The sequence below is a fragment of the Saimiri boliviensis genome, chromosome 14 (genome assembly GCF_048565385.1).
Source record: "Saimiri boliviensis isolate mSaiBol1 chromosome 14, mSaiBol1.pri, whole genome shotgun sequence".
Classification (NCBI taxonomy): Eukaryota; Metazoa; Chordata; class Mammalia; order Primates; family Cebidae; genus Saimiri; species Saimiri boliviensis.
Window position 1 is genome coordinate 36,804,804 of NC_133462.1, and position 22,770 is coordinate 36,827,573.

A 22,770-nucleotide genomic window follows, 5' to 3' on the forward strand; every position below is an offset into this window, starting at 1 on the left:
CTGTGCGTGTGACCCCAAGATTCGTCATCTACCACGTCGAGAGTGAGTCTGAAGTCTCCGAGCGCCGAGCCGCGCCGCCTGAGGCCTTCCTGTTGTGGGACGCGGGCGGCGTCGCCATGGGGATCTCGGAGGGGCCAGGTAGGTCGCGCAGCAGAAAGGGGAAGGGAAGGGTCCCGGGTCGCGAGGGCCCTTCCTATCTGGGAAAGGGGCTACTTGTCACTGGCCATCCAGAGACGCGTATTTCCCCCGCCTCGGTCATTCCCAAGGAATTTCCACGGGGATGTTTTTTTCTTGGGGAGTTGAGGGGTACTGAATCCCCGCCCCGGAACAGCCTGGGCAAAGTAACAGAGTGGGAGCGGGGACGCCCCTACTCCGCAGACGGCCTGGGAAAATCCTGCACCACGGGTTTTTCTCGGGCGTGTTTCAACGAGCGCTTGTCCTGGCCCGAGGTGCACGGCCAGCGAGCTCCCCCGCGCGGCCCAAGTCCCATTTGCAGCCACAATGGCGCCATTCTTTTCTCAACACGTGACTCCGTGTTTATTAAGCGCCTACTGGGTGCTGGGCATCCTTCCAGGTACTGGAGACTTAGCAATGAACAGAGACAAAAATCCAGCTGGGCGCGGTGGCCTCCCGCCTGTAATCCCAGCATTCTGGGAGGCAGAGATTGGAGGATCACTTGATCCCAGGAGTTCAAGACCAGCCTGGGCAACCTAGGGAGACCCCATCTTTACCAAAAAAAAAGGCAAAAATTAGCCGGGTGTGGTGGTGCACGCCTGTAATTCCACCTATTTGGGAGGTTGAGGCAGGAGAATCTCTTGAACCCGGCAAGTGGAGGGGGCAGTGAGCCAAGATGGAGGCACTGCACTCCAGCCTCGGAGTGAGACTGTCTCAAAAAAACAAAACAAAACAAACAGAAAACGGAACAGCCAGGAGACCAGTGTGGCTGGAGCAGGCTTAGCAAAGGAGAGATTGGAGGAGAGGAGTGGGCAGGGAAATGACAGAGCAGATAGGTGCAGGTGCCTGTCACCTGGGGAGGACTTGGTTGTTTTGTTTGATTTTTCTGAGACCCAGTCTCGCTCTGTCACCCAGGCTGGAGCGCAGTGGCACGATCTCGGCTCACTGCAACCACTGCCTCCTAGGTTCAAGCGATTCTAGTAGCTGGGATTATAGGCGCACACTACAACACCTGCCTAATTTATGTATTTTTTAGTAGAGACAGGGTTTCACCATGTTGGTCTCAAACTCCTGACCTCTGGGGATCCGCCCACCTTGGCCTCCCAAAGTGCTGGGATTACAGGCGTGAGCCACCATGCCCGTCCAGGACTTTGGTTTTTTTTGTTTGTTTGTTTGTTTTTTTTTTTTTTTTGAGACGGAGTTTCGCTCTTGTTACCCAGGCTGGAGTGCAATGGCGCGATCTCAGCTCACCGCAACCTCCGCCTCCTGGGCTCAGGCAATTCTCCTGCCTCAGCCTCCTAAGTAGCTGGGATTACAGGCACGCACCACCATGCCCAGCTAACTTTTTGTATTTTTAGTAGAGACAGGGTTTCACCTTGTTGACCAGGATGGTCTCGATCTCTCGACCTCGTGATCCACCCGCCTCGGCCTCCCAAAGTGCTGGGATTACAGGCTTGAGCCACCGCGCCCGGCCCAGGACTTTGGTTTTTATGCCCAATGAAGTGGGAGCTATAGAGGGTTCTGAGTGGAGGAAGGACCTTGCCCCAACTCAAGTGTTCACAGGGGCCCAGTTGAGGCTGCAAGAGCTGCAGACAGGAGATGGGAGAGGAGGTGAGTGTTCTGGTCCAGGTGAATGATGATGGGTCCTCGCCTGGGCAGTGTCCTTGGAGAAGGGGCTGAATTTGACATTCATCTTAGAGGCTGGGCCAACTGGAGGTACTGGGACAAGGGGGTGACTCCTTGATCAGGGTCTGAGCCTTTTGGAGGTTGGAGGGCCACTTTCTTTTTCTTTTTTTTTTTTTCTTTTTTCTTTTTTTTTGTGAGATGGAGTTTCGCTCTTGTTACCCAGGCTGGAGTGCAATGGTGCGATCTCGGCTCACCGCAACCTCCGCCTCCTGGGTTCAGGCAATTCTCCTGCCTCAGCCACCTGAGTAGCTGGGATTACAGGCGCGTGCCACCATGCCCAGCTAATTTTTTTGTATTTTTAGTAGAGATGGGGTTTCACCATGTTGACTGGGATGGTCTCGATCTCTTGACCTCGTGATCCACCTGCCTTGGCCTCCCAAAGTTCTGGGATTACAGGTGTGAGCCACCACTTTTGGCCAGAGGGCCACTTTCTGAGATGGAGATGGAGCAGCCATGATGGGGCAGGGTGGCAGAGGGAGGAGGCAGCTCCCAGTCCTCTGCTCCTTTAATCATTTTCTCAATGAAAAGGGAAGCAGATCTTCCCCAGCCCTTTTCTGGTAGCTCCAGGAAGGGCATGGCTTCCTCCAAGGTGCCACGCAGTCTCAGGCAGGCCAAAGAATGGCCTCAGACCAGAGGCTGCCAATCTGGGCAGAAGCCAACAAACTCCATCCCATGGTATCCCATGCAACCATCTTGCAGTTCCCTTAGCCTGGAATGCGCTTCCCCTTATCCCCAACAAGGCTGGCTCCTCTTTTCTTGTGGCCTGAGCTTTCTCCTATGAATGCCCCCACTACTCCATCCTGGGCCACACCCTGGGCACTCCTTGTCACCTGCCTTAATATTAGAATTCCTGAACTGATCACTTGGTGAATTTCTTTTTCTTTTCTTTTCTTTCTTTCTTTTTTTTTTTTTTTTTTTTGACACAGGGTCTTGCTCTATCACCCAGGCTAGAGTGCAGTGGCGTGATCTTGGCTCACTGAAACCTCTGCCTCCTGGGTTTAAGCAATTCTCCTACTTCAGCCTCTTCAGTAGCTGGGATTACAGGTATGCACCACCAGGCCGGGTTAATTTTGGTATTTTTAGTAGAGATGGGGTTTCACCATGTTGGCCAGGCTGATCTGGAACTCCTGACCTCAAGTGATCCACCTGCCTTGGCCTCCCAAAGTGCTGGAATTACAGGTATGAGCCACTGTTTATTTATTCTTTTTAAGACTGAGTCTCGCCGGGCGCGGTGGCTCACGCCTATAATCCCAGCACTTTGGGAGGCTGAGGCGGGTGGATCACGAGGTCAAGAGATCGAGACCATCCTGGTCAACATGGTGAAACCCCGTCTCTACTAAAAATACAAAACATTAGCTGGGCATGGTGGCGCGTGCCTGTAATCCCAGCTACTCGGGAGGCAGAGGCAGGAGAATTGCCTGAACCCAGGAGGCGGAGGTTGTGGTGAGCCGAGATCGTGCCATTGCACTCCAGCCTGGGTAACAAAAGCAAAACTCCGTCTCAAAAAACAAACAAAAAAACTGAGTCTCGCTCCTGTCACCCAGACTGGATTGCAGTGACACGATCTTGGCTCACTGCAACTCCTCTTCCCGGGTTCAGATGATTCTCCTGCCTCAACCTCCTTATTTTTTTTAAATTTTTTTAATTTTTTGAGATGAAGTCTCACTCTGTTGCCCAGGCTGGAGAGCAGAGGCTCAATCTCAGCTCACTGCAACCTATGTTTCCCGGGTTCAAGAGATTCTTCTGCCTCCCAAGGAGCTGGGATTCGAAGCACTCATCACCATACCTGGCTAACTTTTGCATTTTTATTTTACTTTTTATTTTAATTATGCTTTTTTTTGTTTTTGTTTTTGTTTTTTTGAGATGGAGTCTTGTTCTGTTGCCCAGGCTGGAGTGCAGTGGTGCAATCTCAGCTCACTGCAACCTATACTTCCCAGGTTCAAGCAATTCTCCTGCCTCAGCCTCCCAAGTAGCTGAGATTACGGGCACCCGCCACTACACCCAGCTAATTTTTGTATTTTTAGTAGAGACGAGGTTTTACCATGTTGGCCTGACTGGTCTGGAACCCCTGACCTCAGGTGACTTACCCGTCTCAGCTTCCCAAAGCGCTGAGATTACAGGCACGAGCCACTGCCCCGGCAGAGCTTATCTTTGATTACAGACATCTTCTCGGGAATAGCTGAGTTTGTGGTTTTGTTTTTCAAAACTCTGCTTCAGCAAAGACGTGGAAAAAAAAAAAAAAAAAGGCTACAGAAACTCATCTGATTCCAGTTATGATGATGGAAGACAGCCAGCAGGAAACCCTCCCAGAAGAACGGGTCAGGTCATTTTCTCCATGATCCCAGTCTTCCTCCAATACCCAGTGGATTAGTAAAGTAAATATCTGTTCTAAGAAGCAGAGAACTGGACATGCACATCCATAGCAGAAGAAAACCATCAAGAAGTAGAGGGAAGATTGGGGTGCAGTGGCTCACGCCTGTCATCCCAGCCCTTTGGGAGACCAAGGTGGGAAGACTACTTGAGGTTAGGAGTTCAAGACCAGCCTGGGCAACACAGTGAGAGCCCGTCTCTACAAAAACAAAATAAAATTTAAGGCCAGATGCGGTGGCTCACGTCTGTAATCCTAGCACTTAGAAGGTCGAGGTGGATGGATCACGAGGTCAGAAGTTCGAGACGAGCCTGGCCAACATGGTGAAACCTCGTCTCTACTAAAAATACAAAAATCAGTCACCCATCACGTGGTGGTGGGCACCTGCGACCCCAGCTGTTTGGGAGGCTGAGGCAGAAGAGTCGCTTGAACTGGGGAGGTGGAGGTTACAGTAAGCCAAGGTCACAGGCTACTGAACTCCATCCTGGGCGACAGAGCGAGACTTTGTCTAAAAAAAAAAAAGTGTATGTCTAAACAACAGGCAGGATGACTCACACCTGTGATCCCAGCACTTTGGGAGGCTGAGGTGGGTGGATCACTTTGGCCAGGCTGGAGTTTGAAACCAGCCTGGCCAAACTGGTGAAACCCCATCTTTAGTAAAAATATAAAAATTAGCCAGGCGTGGAGGCACATACCTGTAATCCCAGCTACTCAGGAGGCTAAGGCAGGGGAATCTCTTGAACCCGGAAGGCAGAGGTTGTAGTGAGCTGAGATTGCGCCACTGCACTCCAGTCTGGGCGACAGAGCGAGACTCCATCTCAAAAAAAAAACAAAAAACAAAAAAACAAAACAAAACAAAACAAAAAAACACACAAGGATTGCTGTGTCTCACAAATGAATGAGGTCATGCTGTGAATTCCCTTTGCAGGGACTGGCCTAACCGACAGGCAGTTCCCTAAGTAAATGCAGGTTTATCTCATTATCTTTTTTGAAGATAATGAGATTTACTGAAGCATTAACATAGTTTTTTTTGTTTTTTTTTTTTTTGAGACGAGTTTCGCTCTTGTTACCCAGGCTGGAATGCAATGGTGCGATCTCGGCTCACCACAACCTCTGCCTCCTGGGTTCAGGCAATTCTCCTGCCTCAGCCTCCTGAGTAGCTGGGATTACAGGCACGCGCCACCATGCCCAGCTAATGTTTTGTATTTTTAGTAGAGACGGGGTTTCACCATGTTGACCAGGATGGTCTCGATCTCTTGACCTCGTGATGCACCCACCTCGGCCTCCCAAAGTGCTGGGATTACAGGCTTGAGCCACTGCGCCCGGCCATCATTAACATAGTTTTAATAAATATTTTTGGTTGCAAAACTGACTCATACAATGAAACAATTTTGAATCTGAAAAACAAAAATCAAAATCTGTGTATTCAGTAGTCTTAGTGTCACCTTCTCCAAATTCTGAAATACAGCTCATTTATTTATTTATTTTTGAGACAGAGTCTCGCTCTGTCGCCAGGCTGGAGTGCAGTGCTGGGATCTCAGCTGGCTGCAACCTCTACCTCTAAGCTTTAAGCGGTTCTCCTGCCTCTGCCTCCTGAGTAGCTGGGATTACAGGCACGTACTACCATGTCTGGCTAATTTTTTTGTATTTTTAGTAGAGATGGGGTTTTACCATGTTGGTGAGGTTGATCTCAAACGCTTGACCTCAAGTGATCCACCTGCCTTGGCCTCCCAATGTGCACTGTGCCAGGCCTACAGCTCATTATTAATTCATTCTCATAAATAAATCTCATTGTATTTATTTCAGTAGGTTTGCAAAACCAAAACATTTTGAAAATAAAAAGGAGAGGCCCAGGTGTGGTGGCTCCTGCCTGTAATCCCAGCACTTGGGGAGGCTGAGGCAGGCGGATCATCTGAGGTTCGGAGTTCAAGACCAGCCTGACCAACGTGGAGAAACCCCGTCTTTACTAAAAATACGAAATTAGCCAGGCGTGGTGATACATGCCTGTAATCCCAGCTATTCGGGAGGCTGAGGCAGGAGAATTGTTTGAACCCGGGAGGTGGAGGTTGTGGTGAGCCGAGATCACGCCATTGCACTCCAGCCTGGGCAACAAGAGCAAAACTCTGTCTCAAAAAAATAAAGAGGAGAAATTTGGACACAAACAGACACACACCCACAGGGACAACATCACGTGAAGATGAAGGGGGAGACTGAAGCAGTGTGGCTACAAGCCAAAGAATGTCAAAGATTGCCAGCAAAGCAAACTGCCAGAAGCTAGGAGAGGGGTCTGGAACAGACGATCCCTGGGAAGCTAACCCTGTCCTTGATCTTGGACTTCCAGCCTCCAGAAACAGAAGGGAAAAAATTTCTGTTGACTAACCCCTCAGCCCCATAGTTTACAGCATTCCTACAGCTGCCCTAACAAACTCATATACCCCAACTTATTTACTTACTTATTTTTTGAGATGGAGTCTCACTCTGTCACCCAGGCTGGAGTGCAATAGCACGATCTTGATTCACTACAACCTCTGTCTCTCGGGTTCAAGCAATTCTCCTGCCTCAGCCTCTCAAGTAGCTGGGACTATAGGCACGTACCACCACACCCAGCTAATTTTTGTATTTTTAGTAGAGACGGGGTTTCACCATATTGGTCAGGCTGATGTTGAACTCCTGACCTCATCCTCCCACCTCAGCCTTCCAAAGTGCTGGGATTACTGGCATGAGCCACTGAGCCTGGCCTATTTATTTTTGAGACTGAGTCTTGCTTTGTCACCCAGGCTAGAGTTCAGTAGTGTGCTCTTGGCTAACTGCAAACTCCATCTCTTGGATTCAAGTGATTCTTCTGCCTCAGCCTCCTAAGTAGCTGGGATTACAGGTGTCTGCCACCAAGCCTGGCCAATTTTTGTATTTTTAGTAGAGAGATGATTTCACCATGTTGGCCAGGCTTTCTCGAACTCCTGTACTATAGTGATCTGCACACCTTGGCCTCTCAAAGTGCTGGGATTCCAGGCATGAGCCACCGTGCCTGGCCTGTTTTTTGTAGAGATGAGGTCTTGCTATGTTGCGCAGGCTGGACTCAAACTCCTGGCCGCAGCCTTCCAAGTAACTGGGACTGCAGGTGCGTGCCACCATGCCCAACTATGCCAATTATTTTAAAACACATTCTAGACAGTGTATCTTTTTCTTTTTTTCTTGAGACAGGGTCTTGATCTGTTACCCAGGATGGATTGTGCAGTGGCACAATCTCAGCTCACTGCAGCCTCCACCCCCAGGGTTCAATCAATCCTCCCACCTCAGCCTCCAGAGTAGCTGGGACCACAGGTGCACCACCATGCCCAGCTAATTATTCTATTTTTGGTAGAGATGGGGTCTCATTATGTTGCCGAGGCTGGTCTCAAACTCCTGTGCTCAAGCAATCCTCCTGCCTCAGCCTTCCAAAGTGTTGGGATTATAAGCATGAGCCACCAGGCCCAGCTGTATACTTTTTTCTGATGTCTGTGAAATCCTCAGTCTGGCTGAAGGACTCCAGCGTGGAGGAATACGTTCTGACCCATTTCTTTTGAAAATCCATCTGGGCAGCAGCTGGTCTCACCATGTTTCCTGATAGGTTAAGACGCAGACTGATCCACGTTTATACCCCTGGCTGCAACTCTCCAGGCTGGGCCAGGCACTGTCAGGCCAAGAGCTGGGTGTGACTCTAGGCATCAGTGCCCCCACAGAACTGGCAAGAGGAATGGTGGTGAGGTCACATTTTCTGCAGAGCTTTGGCAGGTCTTTAACTGGTTTCAATAGCTTTTTCTTTTTTACTTCGTCAAATCTGCTGCTTCAAGGATCAAAGTCTGTGTCCCCTGAGGATGTTTGGAGAATATGTTGCAATCTCTGAAGGCAATCCCAAAAGAGGCATTCCAGAGGTGTTTTCAGCTGGGGTTGGCCCAGCAGTAGGGATGGTTGTGTGGCTGCTTAGCCTGGCCGGGTCCACACACGTAGATAGCAGTCCTGATTGACCCTCCTCCCTTCTTCCTTTCCTTTTCATTGTTTCTCCTTCCTTTCTTTTCCTTTCCCCCTCCGTCCCTCCCTCTTTTCTATTTCCTTCTCTTTTTTTTTTTTTTTTTTTTTTTGAGACTGAGTTTCGCTCTTGTTACCCAGGCTGGAGTGCAATGGCGCGATCTCGGCTCACCACAACCTCCGCCTCCTGGGTTCAGGCAATTCTCCTGTCTCAGCCTCCTGAGTAGCTGGGATTACAGGCACGCGCCACCATGCCCAGTTAATTTTTGTATTTTCAGTAGAGACGGGGTTTCACCATGTTGACCAGGATGGTCTCGAACTCTTGACCTCGTGATCCACCCGCCTCGGCCTCCCAAAGTGCTGGGATTACAGGCTTGAGCCACCGCGCCCGGCCTCTTTTTTTTTTTTTTTTGAGACGGAGTTTCACTCTTGTTACCCAGGCTGGAGTGCAATGGTGCAATCTCGGCTCACTGCAACCTCTGCCTCCTGGGTTCAGGCAATTCTCCTGCCTCAGCCTCCTGAGTAGCTGGGATTACAGGCACGCGCCACCATGCCCAGCTAATGTTTTGTATTTTTAGTAGAGACGGGGTTTCACCATGTTGACCAGGATGATCTCGATCTCTCGACCTTGTGATCCACCCGCCTCGGCCTCCCAAAGTGCTGGGATTACAGGCTTGAGCCACCGCACCCAGCCCTTTTTTTTCTTTTTATTTCTTTTCTTTCGGCCAGAGTCACTGCAACCCGAGTTCAAGTGATTCTTCTGCCTCAGCTTCCTGAATAGCTGGAATTACAGGTGCCCGTGACCACTCCTGGCTTGGCCAGGCTGGTCTCAAACTCCTGATCTCTGGTGATCTACCTCCCTTGACCTCCCAAAGTCCTGGTGCATGAGCCACTGTGCCCGGCTGGTTGACTTTAAATAAATCGATCACATTGTCTTATAGTCTGTTATGGCTATTAAGAACAATTAACTTGGCAGGCAAACCACCTCAGCAAACTCAAGAACTGGGATACTGGGTTTTTGTTTTTAAGACAGTGTCTCACTCTGTCACCCAGGCCAGAGTGTAGTGGCTCAATCTCAGCTCACTGCAACCTCTGCTTCCTGGGCTCAGGTAATCCACCTCAGCCTCCCAAGTAGCTGGGACCTCAGGTGGGCACCACTGTGCCCAGCAAATTTTTGTTTTTGCAGAGATAGGTTTTCGCCATGTTGCCCAGGCTGGTCTCGAACCCCTAGGCTCAAGCGTTCCTCCCACCTTGACCTCCAAAGTGCTAGGATTACAGGTGGGAGTCACCACGCCCAGGTGTTTTTCAACAGGTGCTTATCTGCTCACTTACAGTAAGACATTTACTTTTCTGACTCTGTGCTTACAGGAAGTCATTGCAATGAAAAGTCAGGTTTGTGCATGACATCTACTTGTACGATCATGCAGGCGCTCTCAGGCTTCATGAGGTATGGTCGCAGACAGGACTGCAAAACCTCTCAGGGACGGGAACACCCAGCGGCGGTGCTCAGGAGGCGGACCTGCCAGGAGTCGGCTTCTAGGAAGTGCGGGAGCCCACGAACCTGTGAGGTCCTGGAGTCTGACTCACCAGCTAAGTGAATTCTTGTAATTTCCACAAATAGCACTGGGGTTCCCTTAAACCAGATCCCCAGTGGTGCCCAGAACCCGGGAGGGAGCCCAACATGCCCAACGCAGTTATTAGAAATGACGCCGTCTGTTTATCCTCCTTTATTTAAAAATCCAATTTATTTTAAAAACAGAAAGAGCGAATGGAGGTAGGAGCCTGTCTGGGCTCTCTGTGGAGTTGCCCCTTCCCAATGGTGATGGCCACTCCACATGGTCTCAGCTTCCTCCCTGGGATGATGGGGTCCGGGTAGCATCTCCCTCGAAGGGTGGGCGTGGGTGTGAGGCTCCCAAGTCGACCAGGGGTTCAGCCTGGCTCAGAACAGGCGCTTCACATCGACAGTGGTGTGCGGAGGCCCTGGGCCCTGGGCGGCTTGGGGTGGGGGTCAGGGAATGTCACTGTAGGGTAGGCTGAGGGGATAGGGCAGCCTGTAGCGCACGTCCTGCCAGAGCAGCTTGTCCTCCAGGAAGGCGATGGTGGGCAGCGTCAGGACCAGGGTCTGGTGCTTTAGCATGCTGTACACATTTAGGCCTGGGGGGTTGGGGGATGGTCAGGACGGGACTGCCTTTCCCACCTCACCCACGTCAGAGTCCCTCCACGCTTACAGAGACCCTCACTGTGCTCTAATGTGACTTTGTGAGCCCAGCAGCCCGGGCCAGACCCTCCCTGGTCGCTTGTTGTCTGTAAGCCTCTGGCCAAGGAGCTGTTCTCAGCTCATCACCTGCTGACCAAGAGCCCCTGAAGTGCAAGGCTCAGCCTGTGCCTGGGAGGGACTCTTGGCTCCCATTCTTGTAGGGGAGACCCAGGGCAAATGATGGGAGGGCAGGGAGGTGATAGGGCTGGTCGTGCAGGGCCTGGCATGGCACCCTGAGGACTTGAGCTTTCATCTTGAGGGAGGTGGGAGCCAGTGAGGGCTGTGGGTTGAGGGACAGGACCTGACTCAGGCTCACGGGCGCCATCTGGTGGCTGTGGAGGGAACAGACTGTGGCGTTGGCAGAGGTGACCTTGGAGCTTTTTTTGGGGGTACAGAGTCTCACTGTCACCAGGCTTGAGTACAGTGGCAGGATCTCCGCTCACTGCAACCTCCGACTCCCCTGCCTCAGCCCCACCCCCGAGCAGCTGGGACTACAGGTACGTGCCACCACGCCCAGCTAATTTTTTGTATTTTTAGTAGAGACAAAGTTTCACCATGTTGGCCAAGATGGTCTCAATTTCTTTTTTTTTTTTTTGAGACGGAGTTTCGCTCTTGTTACCCAGGCTGGAGTGCAATGGCGCAATCTCGGCTCACCGCAACCTCTGCCTCCTGGGTTCAGGCAATTCTCCTGCCTCAGCCTCCTGAGTAGCTGGGATTACAGGCACGCACCACCATGCCCAGCTAATTTTTTGTGTTTTTAGTAGAGACGGGGTTTCACCATGTTGACCAGGATGGTCTCGATCTCTCGACCTTGTGATCCACCCGCCTCGGCCTCCCAAAGTGCTGGGATTACAGGCTTGAGCCACCGCGCCCGGCTGGTCTCAATCTCTTGACCTCGTGATTCACCTGCCTCCGCCTCCCAAAGTGCTGGGATTACAGGCGTAAGCCACTGCGCCCAATCTCTTTTTTTTTTTTTTTTTGATACAGAATCTCGCTCTCTCCCCTAGGTTTGGGTGCAGTGGTGCCATCATGACTCACTGCAGTTTTTGGCCCCCCTGAGCTCAAGGTATCCACTTACCTCAGTGCCCTGAGTAGCTGGGACTACAGGTGCACACCACCAGGCCTGGCTCATTTTTTTATTTTTGGTACAAATGGGAGCCTCACTAGATTGCCCAGACTGGCCTCAAACTCAAGGCCTCAAGCAAATCTCCTGCCTTGGCCTCCCAAAGCACTGGGATTGCAGACACAAGCCACCACACCCAGCCAAGCACTTCTTTTTTTTTTTTTTGAGTTGGAGTTTCGCTCTTGTTACCCAGGCTGGAGTGCAATGGCGCGATCTCGGCTCACCTCAGCCTCCGCCTCCTGGGTTCAAGCAATTCTCCTGCCTCAGCCTCCCGAGTAGCTGGGCCTACAGGCATGCGCCACCACACCCAGCTAATTTTTGTATTTTTTTTCAGTAGAGATGGGGTTTCACCATGTTGACCAGGATGGTCTCGATCTCTTGACCTTGTGATCCACCTGCCTCGGCCTTCCAAAGTGCTGGGATTATAGGCATGAGCCACCGCGCCCAACCCAAGCACTTCTTTTTTTTTTTTTTTTTTTTTTTTTTGAGACGGAGTTTCGCTCTTGTTACCCAGGCTGGAGTGCAATGGCGCGATCTCGGCTCACCGCAACCTCCGCCTCCTGGGTTCAGGCAATTCTCCTGCCTCAGCCTCCTGAGTAGCTGGGCCTACAGGCATGCGCCACCACGCCCAGCTAATTTTTTGTATTTTTAGTAGAGACGGAGTTTCACCATGTTGACCAGGATGGTCTCGATCTCTTGACCTTGTGATCCACCCGCCTCCCAAAGTGCTGGGATTACAGGCTTGAGCCACCGCGCCCGGCCCCCAAGCACTTCTTTAGGAAAGGTTATTGCTTTGGGCAAGCTGAGGGCTGGGTCTGGGACACTCTCCAAGGCCAGAGACCAGATGCAGGATTTGAACTGCCCTGTGATTCTAACAGCAGGGCCTGCTCATGCACACTCTGGGGGCCTGGGAAGTGGGCTGGGCCCTTTGCTCACCAACAGCTGGGATCAGGGTGAAGGTCTTGAGCCTAGAGGTGGCCTCCACAATGTTCTGTGGCATCTCCTCGTGTGTCCTGTAAGAAAGAACGGGGAGTGGGGCTTGAACCCTCATAGTATGGAGCTCAGGGCCTCCTGCCCCTGCTCTGCCCTGCGCCCTCACAAGTTCACGAGGAGCACGGAGTCCCCCCAGCGGCGGTAGCAGGCCAGGTCTGTCAGGTACTGGGGGTCTGGGGTCGGCAGCTCTAAGGAGTCCACAATGTGAAGGTCATCCTGGCGGGAGGAAAGGATGATGTGAGCCCTGGGTCCGGAGCAGCCAAACCTCCAGCAGCCATCTGGGTCCCCATGGCTGTACCTGGGCCAGCTTGACGGTCAGTGCCACTTTGAGGCCCAGGGCCCGCACCTTCATAGGCAGCATGTAGTAGTAACTCGTGGGGCCCCGGGGGCCGTGGGCAACGCCCCCTGCAGGGACAGAGGCAAGTGAGCAGGTGGGGGCCACTGCAGAGCTTGGAGGTCAACAGTCTGCTGCAGTGACGGGTTTGGGGTGATAGGACAGAGGGGTTGCTGCCGGGAACCAGGCAGAGAGGGCAGGGCCTCAGAGGATGCTGGATCAGGGACAGCTTGGGACCAGTGACTTTGCTTCACTCGGCTTCAGTTTCCCCAGCTGTCACACTCTGAGACAGGGCTGGCCACAGCGGCTCACACCAGCACTTTGGGAGGCTGAGGTTGGAGGATCACTTGAGCCCAGGAGCTCAAGGCTGCAGTGAGCTATGACTGGGCCACTGCACTACAGCCTAAGCAACAGCGAGATCCTGTCTCAAAAGCAAACAGTCAAAAAACAAACCACCTTGAGAGCAGACAGTTCTGCCTAATAGGACACCATAAGTTACGGTGTGGATTCCGTGGAGTGGCGTAGAGTGTGAACTTAAGCACAGCTGTTCATGCTGAAATTATCACAAGGTTCTAACTTTCAGGTCTAGAGAGACAGGCAGGCATCAGGCATACACTCCAATGGAGCAAGCAGTGTGATTTGGGAGCAACAGCACTCGGGGAGATGCCCTGGCAAGCCCCTCATGTTGGTGTCCGCCCTCACCTGGGCCTTCGAAATGCAACAGAGACAATGGACACGGGCACTGCCCTCACGCCGTTCACATTCCGGTAAGGTCAGAAAACAGGCTCAACTGCAGAGGGAATCAGGGTAGGCCAAGGGGATGTGGAGGCAAAGGAGGTCAAGAAGGGCTGCTTGGAGGAGGTGTGGCCTAGAACCCTGAAAAGTGAGGAGAGCTGGCAGGGTAAACAGCTGACAGGGTGGCTAGCACCACCCTGAGTCATCTTGTTAGCATCCAAGAAAATAAGAGGTTAAAAACAAGGCCAGGCACAGTGGCTCACGCCTGTAATCGTAGCACTTTGGGAGGCCAAGGTGGGTGGATCGCCTGAGGTCAGGAGTTCAAGACCAGCCTGGCCATTATGGTGAAACCCCATCTTAAAAAAAAAAAGGAGAGAGAGAGAAAAAAAGAGGTTGAAAACAAACCAACAGGCCGGGCGCGGTGGCTCACGCCTGTAATCCCAGCACTTTGGGAGGCTGAGGTGGGTGGATCACGAGGTCAAGAGATCAAGACCATCCTGGTCAACATGGTGAAACCCCGTCTCTACGAAAAATACAAAAAATTAGCTGGGCATGGTGGCACGTGCCTGTAATCCCAGCTACTCAGGAGGCTGAGGCAGGAGAATTGCCTGAACCCAGGAGGCGGAGGTTGCGGTGAGCCGAGATCGTGCCATTGCACTCCAGCCTGGGTAACGAGAGCGAAACTCCGCCTCAAAAAAAAAAAAAGAAAAAGAAAACAAACCAACAACTACAACCAAAAAAAAACAGCCATCTCTGCCTGGTCAGGGAGGGAACAGAGGGGACAAGGGGGAAAGGTGAGCAGCCACCAGGGCCCTCGATGACAAAGTCAGGAGTTCAGGTTCCACACAAAGGCCAGGGGAGGTGAGAGATTTAGGAAGAGCTCTCTGGGTGTGTGGGAAATTCGGGCCAGGAGAGCGAGACAGGTGGTGGGGTCGAGAGGGGCTGTGGCCACGAGCTGAAGAGAGGGCACTTGAGAGCGAGGAGTGGATGGCTCCCAGGTCCATTTGTGTCCCCCTACATGGGCCGCCGGGTCTGAGGGCCTCAGTCCCAATGTCACCAACCCAGGTGATCCCATAAGGTGGAAGGAAAAGGGCAGACATGGTACCATGCCAGATGTGGGCAGCTGTGTGAACACCCAGGCCCTTCCCTGGCCCCCCAACTCCTCGCTGCCCCGTCCACCCCTCCCCGTCCCCTCCATCCTGTCTCCAGTTACCTCCTCGCCAGATCGGAGAGCGGATGCTGCCATGCCGGGCCCGCCCGCTGCCTTTCTGCGGCCAGGGCTTCCGGCCACCGCCCCGCACCTCAGCCCTCGTCTTGGTCTTGGCATAGCTCTGGAGGCACAAAGTGAGGAGGGGGTCAGGTCCCCAAGGCAGGTGTCAGGGAGCCAGGAAGACCAGGCCTGCCACAGGGGTGCCAGGCAGGACACCCCATGATGAGGGGCTCTCTTGGCAGCACAGAGTGCTTGGCGAGTGTAAAGAAGCCAGAGCTCCTGCCCCATGCCAGCCTCACAAAGGCAGGGGCCCTGCCGCTGGGCACACAGCAGGTGCTTGGTATTTTTTGAACGATTAATTTTTTTCTTTGGGACAGTCTCACTGTATCACCCAGGCTGGAGTGAAAGTGGCACGTTCTCAGCTCACTGCAACCTCTGATTTCTGGTTCAAGCGATTCTCCTGCCTCAGCTTCCAAGTAGCTCAGATTGCAGGTGTCTGTCACCATGTCCAGCTAATTTTTTTTTTTTTTTTTTTTTTTTTTTTTGAGACGGAGTTTCGCTCTTGTTACCCAGGCTGGAGTGCAATGGCGCGATCTCGGTTCACCGCAACCTCCGCCTCCTGGGCTCAGACAATTCTCCTGCCTCAGCCTCCTGAGTAGCTGGGATTACAGGCACGCGCCACCACGCCCAGCTAGTTTTTTGTATTTTTAGTAGAGACGGGGTTTTACCATGTTGACCAGAATGGTCTCGATCTCTCGACCTCGTGATCCACCCGCCTCGGCCTCCCAAAGTGCTGGGATTACAGGCTTGAGCCACCGAGCCCGGCTTAATTTTTAATTTTTATTTTTGTTTTATTTTATTTTTTTGAGACGGAGTTTCGCTCTTATTACCCAGGCTGGAGTGCAATGGCATGATCTTTGCTCACTGCAACCTCCGCCTTCTGGGTTCAAGCAATTCTCCTGCCTCAGCCTCCTGAGTAGCTGGGATCACAGGCACGCGCCACCATGCCCAGCTAATGTTTTGTATTTTTAGGAGAGACGGGGTTTCACCATGTTGACCAGGATGGTCTTGATCTCTTGACCTCGTGATCCACCCGCCTCGGCCTCCCAATGTGCTGGGATTACAGGCTTGAGCCACCGCGCCCGGCAATTTTTTTTTTTTTTTAAAGGGAGTCTTGCTCTTGTCACCAGGCTGGAGTGCAATGGCATGATCTCGGCTCACTGTAACCTCTGCCTTCTGGGTTCAAGTGATTATCTTGCCTCAGCCTCTCGAGCAGCTGGGATTACAGGAGCCTGCCATCATGCCCAGCTAATTTTTGTATTTTTTTTAGTAAAGACGGGGTTTCACCATGTTGTCCAGGCTGGTCTCGAACGCCTGACCTCATGATCTGCCCAACTTGGCCACCCAAAGTGCTGGGATTACAGGTGTGAGCAAACCACGCCCGGCCTAATTTTTTTTTTTTTTTTTTTGAGACAGTTTCGCTCTGTCACCAGGCTGGAGTGCAGTGGCACAATCTCAGCTCACTACAGCCTCCGCCTCCTGGGTTCAAGCAATTGTCCTGTCTCAGCCTCCAGAGTAGCTGGGACTACAGGCACCCACCCCCATATCCAGCTAATTTTTGTATTTCTGGTAGAGACAAGGTTTCACCATATTGGTCAGGCTGGTCTTCAGCGCCTGACCTCGTGATTCGCCCACCTTGGCCTCTCAAAGTCCTGGGATTACAGGTGTGAGCCACCATGCCTGGCCTATTTTTTGGACAATTTTAATGTGGCTGTTAACTGCCCATTTCCTGTGGTGGGAAATGACATTAACTGGAAGAATCCAGGAAGAGGAGCGGGGCAAGGAGATCAGGAAAGGCTCAGAATAGCAGACCAACGACTTTATTCCTAGGGTGATGGGGAGCCAGGGAGGGCGTGAGCAGGAGGACGACTGGCTAGACCACTGGGGTGGGCGGATGAGACTCCGACTGGTAATGGATTCTTCAAGGTTCTTGGCATAAAACCCAGACTCCTCCCCACTGCTCCCATTGGCCTCTATGGCAACACTGGTCCCTGCCACAGGGCCTTTGCATGCCCCATTCCTGATAACAGCTCCACCCCAGCTCCACTGTGTCCTAGATCTTGTTACCTTCTACAGTAGACCTGAGGTTAAACATCCCATTCTCTGGGACAACTGCTTATAATTACACATTTATGGCCAGGCATGGTGGCTCACACCTGTAATCCTAGCACTTAGAAGGCCGAGGTGGGCGGATCACGAGGTCAGGAGTTCAAGACCAGCCTGGCCAACATGGTGAAACCCCATCTCTACCAAAAAACTACAAAAATTAGCCGGCTGTGGTGGTGCATGCCTGTAGTCCCAGCTACTCAGGAGGCTGAGGCAGGAGAAATGCTTGAACCGGGAGGTAGAGGTTGCAGTGAGCCAAGATTGGCCCCACTGCACTCTAGCCTGGACAACAAGAGCAAAACTCAGTCGGGCGCGGTGGCTCAAGCCTGTAATCCCAGCACTTTGGGAGGCTGAGGCGGGTGGATCACGAGGTCGAGAGATCGAGACCATCCTGGTCAACATGGTGAAACCCCGTCTCTACTAAAGATACAAAAAATTAGCTGGGCATGGTGGCACGTGCCTGTAATCCCAGCTACTCAGGAGGCTGAGGCAGGAGAATTGCCTGAGCCCAGGAGGCGGAGGTTGCGGTGAGCCGAGATTGTGCCATTGCACTCCAGCCTGGGTAACAAGAGCGAAACTCCGTCTCAAAAAAAAAAAAAAAAAAAAAAAAAAGAGCAAAACTCTGTCTCCAAAAATAATAATAATAATAATTACACATTTATAGGCATGACTATCTGACTTGCCTTCACTTCTCCCATGAGACTGTGACCTTCATTAGAATAGGACTTTGCCCATCTTTTTTGGCAGGGGGTGGAAAGGGAAGGGGCAGAGATTGGGTCTTGCTGTTTCCCAGGCTGGTGGTGAACTCTTGGCCCTAAGAAACCTACACACCTCGGCCTCCCAGTGCTGGGATTACAGGCCTGAGCCACTGCACCCAGCCTGACCTTGCCTATTTTGTCCACTGCTATATCCTCTCACCCACCACAATGCCCACATCAGTGAGTGATCAGAAAATAACTGAAAATAGGCCGGGCGTGGTGGCTCACGGCTGTAATCCAAGCACTTTGGAGGCCAAGGCGGGCGGATCACCTGATGTCGGGAGTTCAAGACCAGCCTGACCAACACGGTGAAACCCCGTCTTTATAAAAATAAAAATAAAAATAAAAATAAAAGAAAATAACTGAAAATGAGCCAGGCGCGGTGGCTCACGCCTGTAATCCCAGCACTTTAGGAGGCCAAGGCAGGTGGATCACTTCAAGTCAGCAGTTTGAGACCACCCTGGCCAACGTGGTTAAACTCCATCTCTACTAAAAATACAAAAATTAGTTGGGTGGTGGCACATGCCTGTAGTCCCAGCTACTCAGGAGGCAGAGGCAGGAGAATTGCCAGAAAGTGGAGGTTGCAGTGAACCAAGATTGTGCCACTGCACTCCAGCCTGGGGGACAGAGTAAGACTCCATCTCCATCTCGTTTAAAAAAAAAAAAAAAAAAAAAAAAAGCTAAAAAATGGACTCATCGGTGAATGGTTCAGGAGACAGATAAGGCCCCATCTGAGCAGTCCAAAGAAAACCCAGGCATAGGCTTCCTCTGGCCCCCACCCCCAACCTCCCCAGGAAGCTCCACCTTGATCCATTAGGCACTCACAATTCTCTTGAAGTTCTTCTGCCACACGGCAACCTGGTGCAGGATATCCAGCCTGCAGGGAGGAGGGACGCATGAGAAGCCCATCTCTACTTCAAACACTCCCACCCCACTAAAGGGAAACCCAGGATTCTCCCTTCCGCCTCCGGGGCCCTGTGTGATTTGCTGTTCCCACTGCCTGAAACAGTCTTCCCCTGGATGGTTCCTTCTCAGCCTACAAGTGTCAGCTCCAATAATTGCTGAAGGGAGCTCCTAGCTAACGAAAGAGACACACTAGCCAGGCGCAGCGGCTCACGCCTGTAATTCTAGCACTTTGGGAGCCCAAGGCAGGAGGATCGCTTGAGGCCAGGAGTTCAAGATAAGCTGAGCAACATGAGGAAACCCTGTCTCTACAAAAAATACAAAAATTAGCTCCGTGTGGTGGTACATGTCTGTCATTCTAGCTACTCAGGAAGCTGAGGCATGAGAATTGCTAGAACCCGGGAGACAGAGGTTGAAGTGCGCCAAGCTTGTGCCATTGCACTCTAGCCTGAGCAACAGATCAACACTCTTATCTCAAAAAAAAAAAAAAAAAAAGCCACCCCTTCCTCCTTGTTTTTTCTACCATTATTTTTATCCTGCTATTACAGTTCAGTTGTTGCCACCTTCTTCTGGTATTAGTTTGCCTCTCTAGTTCCGTACCACTCCATATAGTCACATACTCAACACCTGAAACATGGCCAGTGCCCCAGGCTAAAATGTGATTTTAATATAGTTTTAAATACAGGTTAAATATATTACTGAAATTAATTTCATCTATTTTTTCTTTTTGAGACCAGTCTTGCTGTGTTGCCCAGACTGGAGTGCAGTGGCGGGATCTCAGCTCACTGCAACCTCCGACTCCTGGGTTGAAGCAGATTCTCCTGCCTCAGCCTCCCAAGCAGCTGGGACTACAGGCGCCCACCACCACTCCCAGCTAATTTTTGTATTTTAGAAGACACAGGGTTTCTTCACTATGTTGGCCAGGCTGGTCTTGAACTCCTGGCCTCGTGATCCACCTGCCTCGGCCTCCCAAAGTGCGGGGTACAGGCTTTAGCCACCATGCCCAGCCTCCTTTTTTAGTTTTTTTTTTTTTTTTTTGAGACGGAGTTTTGATCATTACCCAGGCTGGAGTGCAATGGCGCGATCTCGGCTCACCGCAACCTCCGCCTCCTGGGTTCAGGCAATTCTCCTGCCTCAGCCTCCTGAGTAGCTGGGATTACAGGCACGAGCCACCATGCCCAGCTAATTTTTTGTATTTTTCGTAGAGACAGGGTTTCACCATGTGGACCGGGATGGTCTCGATCTCTCGACCTCGTGATCCACCCGCCTCGGCCTCCCAAAGTGCTGAGATTACAGGCTTGAGCCACCGCACCCGGCCCTCCTTTTTTTCTTTTTTGAGATGCAGTGTTGCTCTGTTGCTCAGGCTGGAGTGCGGTGGTACAATCTTGGCTCACTGCAACCTTTGCCTCCTGGGTTCAAGCAATTCTCATGCCTCAGCCTCCTGAGTAGCTGGAATTACAGGCATGCCATCATGCCTGGCTAATTTTTGTATTTTTAGTAGAGACAGGATTTTGCCATGTTGGCCAGGCTGGTCTTGACCTCAAGTGATCCACCCACCTCAGCCTCCCAAAGTGCTGGGATTACAGGTATGAGCTACTGCACCCTGCCATTTTTTTTTTTTTTTTTTTGAGATGGAGTCTGGCTCTGTCAGCCAGGCTGCAGTGCAGTAGTGCAATCATAGCTCATTGTGGCCTCCAACTCCTGGGTTCAAGCGATCTTCCTAAATAGTTGGGACTACAGGTGTGAGCCACCGGGCTCAACCTAATAACACATTATTTGCCAGAAATGGCGTGCACAACAGCCAGGACACTGGGACTTGGCCTTCATAGTTTGAGATCTTGTCGATCACTTATAAAGTATGTGACCTTTTGAGGAAGTTACATGAGCTCCTCCATTTATCTACAAAATAAGGATAACCCAGCCCGGGGCAGTGGTCCATGCCTGTAACCCCAGCACTTTGCGAGGTCAACGTGGGTACATCGTTTGAAGTCAGGAGTTCAAGCCAGCCTGGCCAACATGGTGGCAAAATCCTGTCTCCAGGAAAAACAAAAATCGGCTGGGTATGGTGGTACACCCTGTAATCCCAGCAACTCAGGAGGATGAGGCAGGAGAATAATTTTAACCTGGGAGGCAGAGGTTGCAGTGAGCCCAGATGGTGTCATTGCACTCCATCCTGGGTGACAGAGCCAGACTCCATCTCAAAAAAAAAAAAAAAAAAAAAAGGTAACTCTACATTTTTTCTTTCTTTCTTTCTTTCTTTCTTTCTTTTGAGACAGAGCCTCATTCTGTTGCCCAGGCTGGAGTGCAGTGGTGCAATCTCGGCTCACTGCAACCTCCACCTCCCACGTGCAAGCGATTCTCATGCCTCAGGCTCCCAAGTAACTGGGACTACAGGCTTGCACCCCCACGCCTGGCTAATTTTTGTATTTTTAGTAGAGACAGTGTTTCACCATGTTGGCCAAGCTGCTCTTAAACTCCTGGCTTCAAGTGATCCCCTGGCCTTGGCCTCCCAAAGTGCTGGGATTACAGATGTGAGCCACAGCACGCAGCCCCTGCATTTTCCTAGAGATGTTATGAACAGTCAGTTAACTAAAATACAAACAGCCTCTTTCAGGCACCTAGGAATGGTTTAGTCTTCCTTCGTGCTCTTATTTGCAAAAACCAGTTAACAAATGATTATGAACTTTTCTATAGAACTTATTATGTGCCAGAATCAAGTCATTTACTCATCACAGCAACCTCCTGAACCCTGACAAAATAGAACACTGAGGCACAAGAGGGGAAGACAGGATTTGAACCTAATCAGTAGGGATCCAGAGTTCTGTCTCCCTATCCCCTAGAGAATGTCACTTCTCAGATTTCAATCTCACACAGCGTTACATCAGGGGAAACCATCATCATCCCCCTCTGACAAATAGAGAAACGGAGGCTGTAGAAATTAAGCACTTTCCCAAAGGCACAAGCCCAGTCATTTGACTCCTGAAATCCCGCTCTTCATCTCTCTGCCACTCAGTTCAGCATTACAGCCCCCGTTCACCTGGGCGCGGTGGCGAAAACATCGGGGTGCAGGTCGGCCAGGCCCACGCGCTCCTGCTCGAAGCCCCGCAGGGACTCGACCCAGGCCTGCACCGGGCGTCGAAAAGCGGGTACCGGGAACTCGACTTTGCGCAGCACGGGCTCCGGGAGACCTGGAGCGATTGCGGGGGTCAGGGGTTAGGGTCAAGGGGCAGACCTCTCCGTCGCCGCCCCTCCTGGGGCGACCCCGGCTGCCTCACCCTCGCTCGCCACTTGCTCCGGCTTCTCGGTCGGAGGCGCTGCCCCTTCCGCCAGCGAATTCAGGGCCTGCAAAGCGTGGGCGAAAGTGAGAGACGACCCCTGGACACCCCCACATTTCATCCTTCGACCACACCTCCAGCCCCTGGCCTCACCCTGCAGCCCGTAGGGCGAAGCCAGGCCCGCGCCCCAGCCCGGACCAACTGCAGCATCGCCGCGAAGCCTCCCACGCTACGGGAGGTCAAGGCCACTGGAGTCGCGCGTGGCGCCGCCGGATGACGTCACGCACGCGACGCCGCTTGACCCACTGCGACTCCACGCTGGAAAGCGAGGTGTGCAAAACCGGGTGGGGGGATCCGACGTAGAGTGGCCCAACCTCCGCCCCAGGACTAATCCCCAGGCCCCAATTTTCACTCCTGGCTTAAGGACCCTCTGCAACACTGGGTAACGCGACCTCACAGCAAGAAGCTCCAGCTTCCGTAGGCCTCTCCTACTTTGGGTCCCGCCCCCGGCGAGCTCAGCCAATGAGACTTCTCCAGCCCAATTCAGCCAGTGAGTGTTAACACTGAAGGAGTGTCCCCGCCCATAACCGGGCAGTTCTGGGGCGAGCAACTAAGGAATACAGCCAATAACGCTTAAGCTTTTGCTGTTGGGCACGCCCAGCGGGCCACGCCCTCATTTCGCCCCCTAGGCTTTCAGAGGTGGTTTTTTTTTTTGTTTTGTTTTGTTTTTAATGTGGTGCAGCCTTGGCGAGGGCACAGCTCCTCGTCCTGCCCGATGGGCCG

General features: G+C 52.0%; 1 protein-coding gene across 1 annotated transcript; it reads right to left on the bottom strand.

Annotated features, from left to right (window-relative positions):
- Positions 1-9,945: 9,945 nt before the first annotated feature.
- MRPL4 (mitochondrial ribosomal protein L4) lies at positions 9,946-22,287 on the bottom strand. The gene is made up of 9 exons (XM_074384646.1): positions 22,141-22,287; positions 21,988-22,054; positions 21,750-21,900; positions 18,635-18,686; positions 14,889-15,006; positions 12,905-13,011; positions 12,713-12,822; positions 12,550-12,626; positions 9,946-10,387 (listed from the first exon to the last, which is right to left on the bottom strand). Exons 1-9 carry the CDS (start codon positions 22,195-22,197, stop codon positions 10,242-10,244), a joined length of 885 nt encoding a protein of 294 aa, XP_074240747.1. The 5' UTR covers positions 22,198-22,287; the 3' UTR covers positions 9,946-10,241.
- Positions 22,288-22,770: the final 483 nt, after the last annotated feature.

What these genes read in the sequence shown, in the direction of transcription:
- MRPL4 (XM_074384646.1), bottom strand. Translation starts at nt 22,197, where the DNA reads ATGCTGCAGTTGGTCCGGGCTGGGGCGCGGGCCTGGCTTCGCCCTACG. An exon ending in GGAGCAAGTGGCGAGCGAGG is followed by an intron (nt 21,901 to 21,987) that starts GTGAGGCAGCCG and finishes CAATCGCTCCAG; the next exon opens with GTCTCCCGGAGCCCGTGCTG. An exon ending in GTTTTCGCCACCGCGCCCAG is followed by an intron (nt 18,687 to 21,749) that starts GTGAACGGGGGC and finishes TCCTCCCTGCAG; the next exon opens with GCTGGATATCCTGCACCAGG.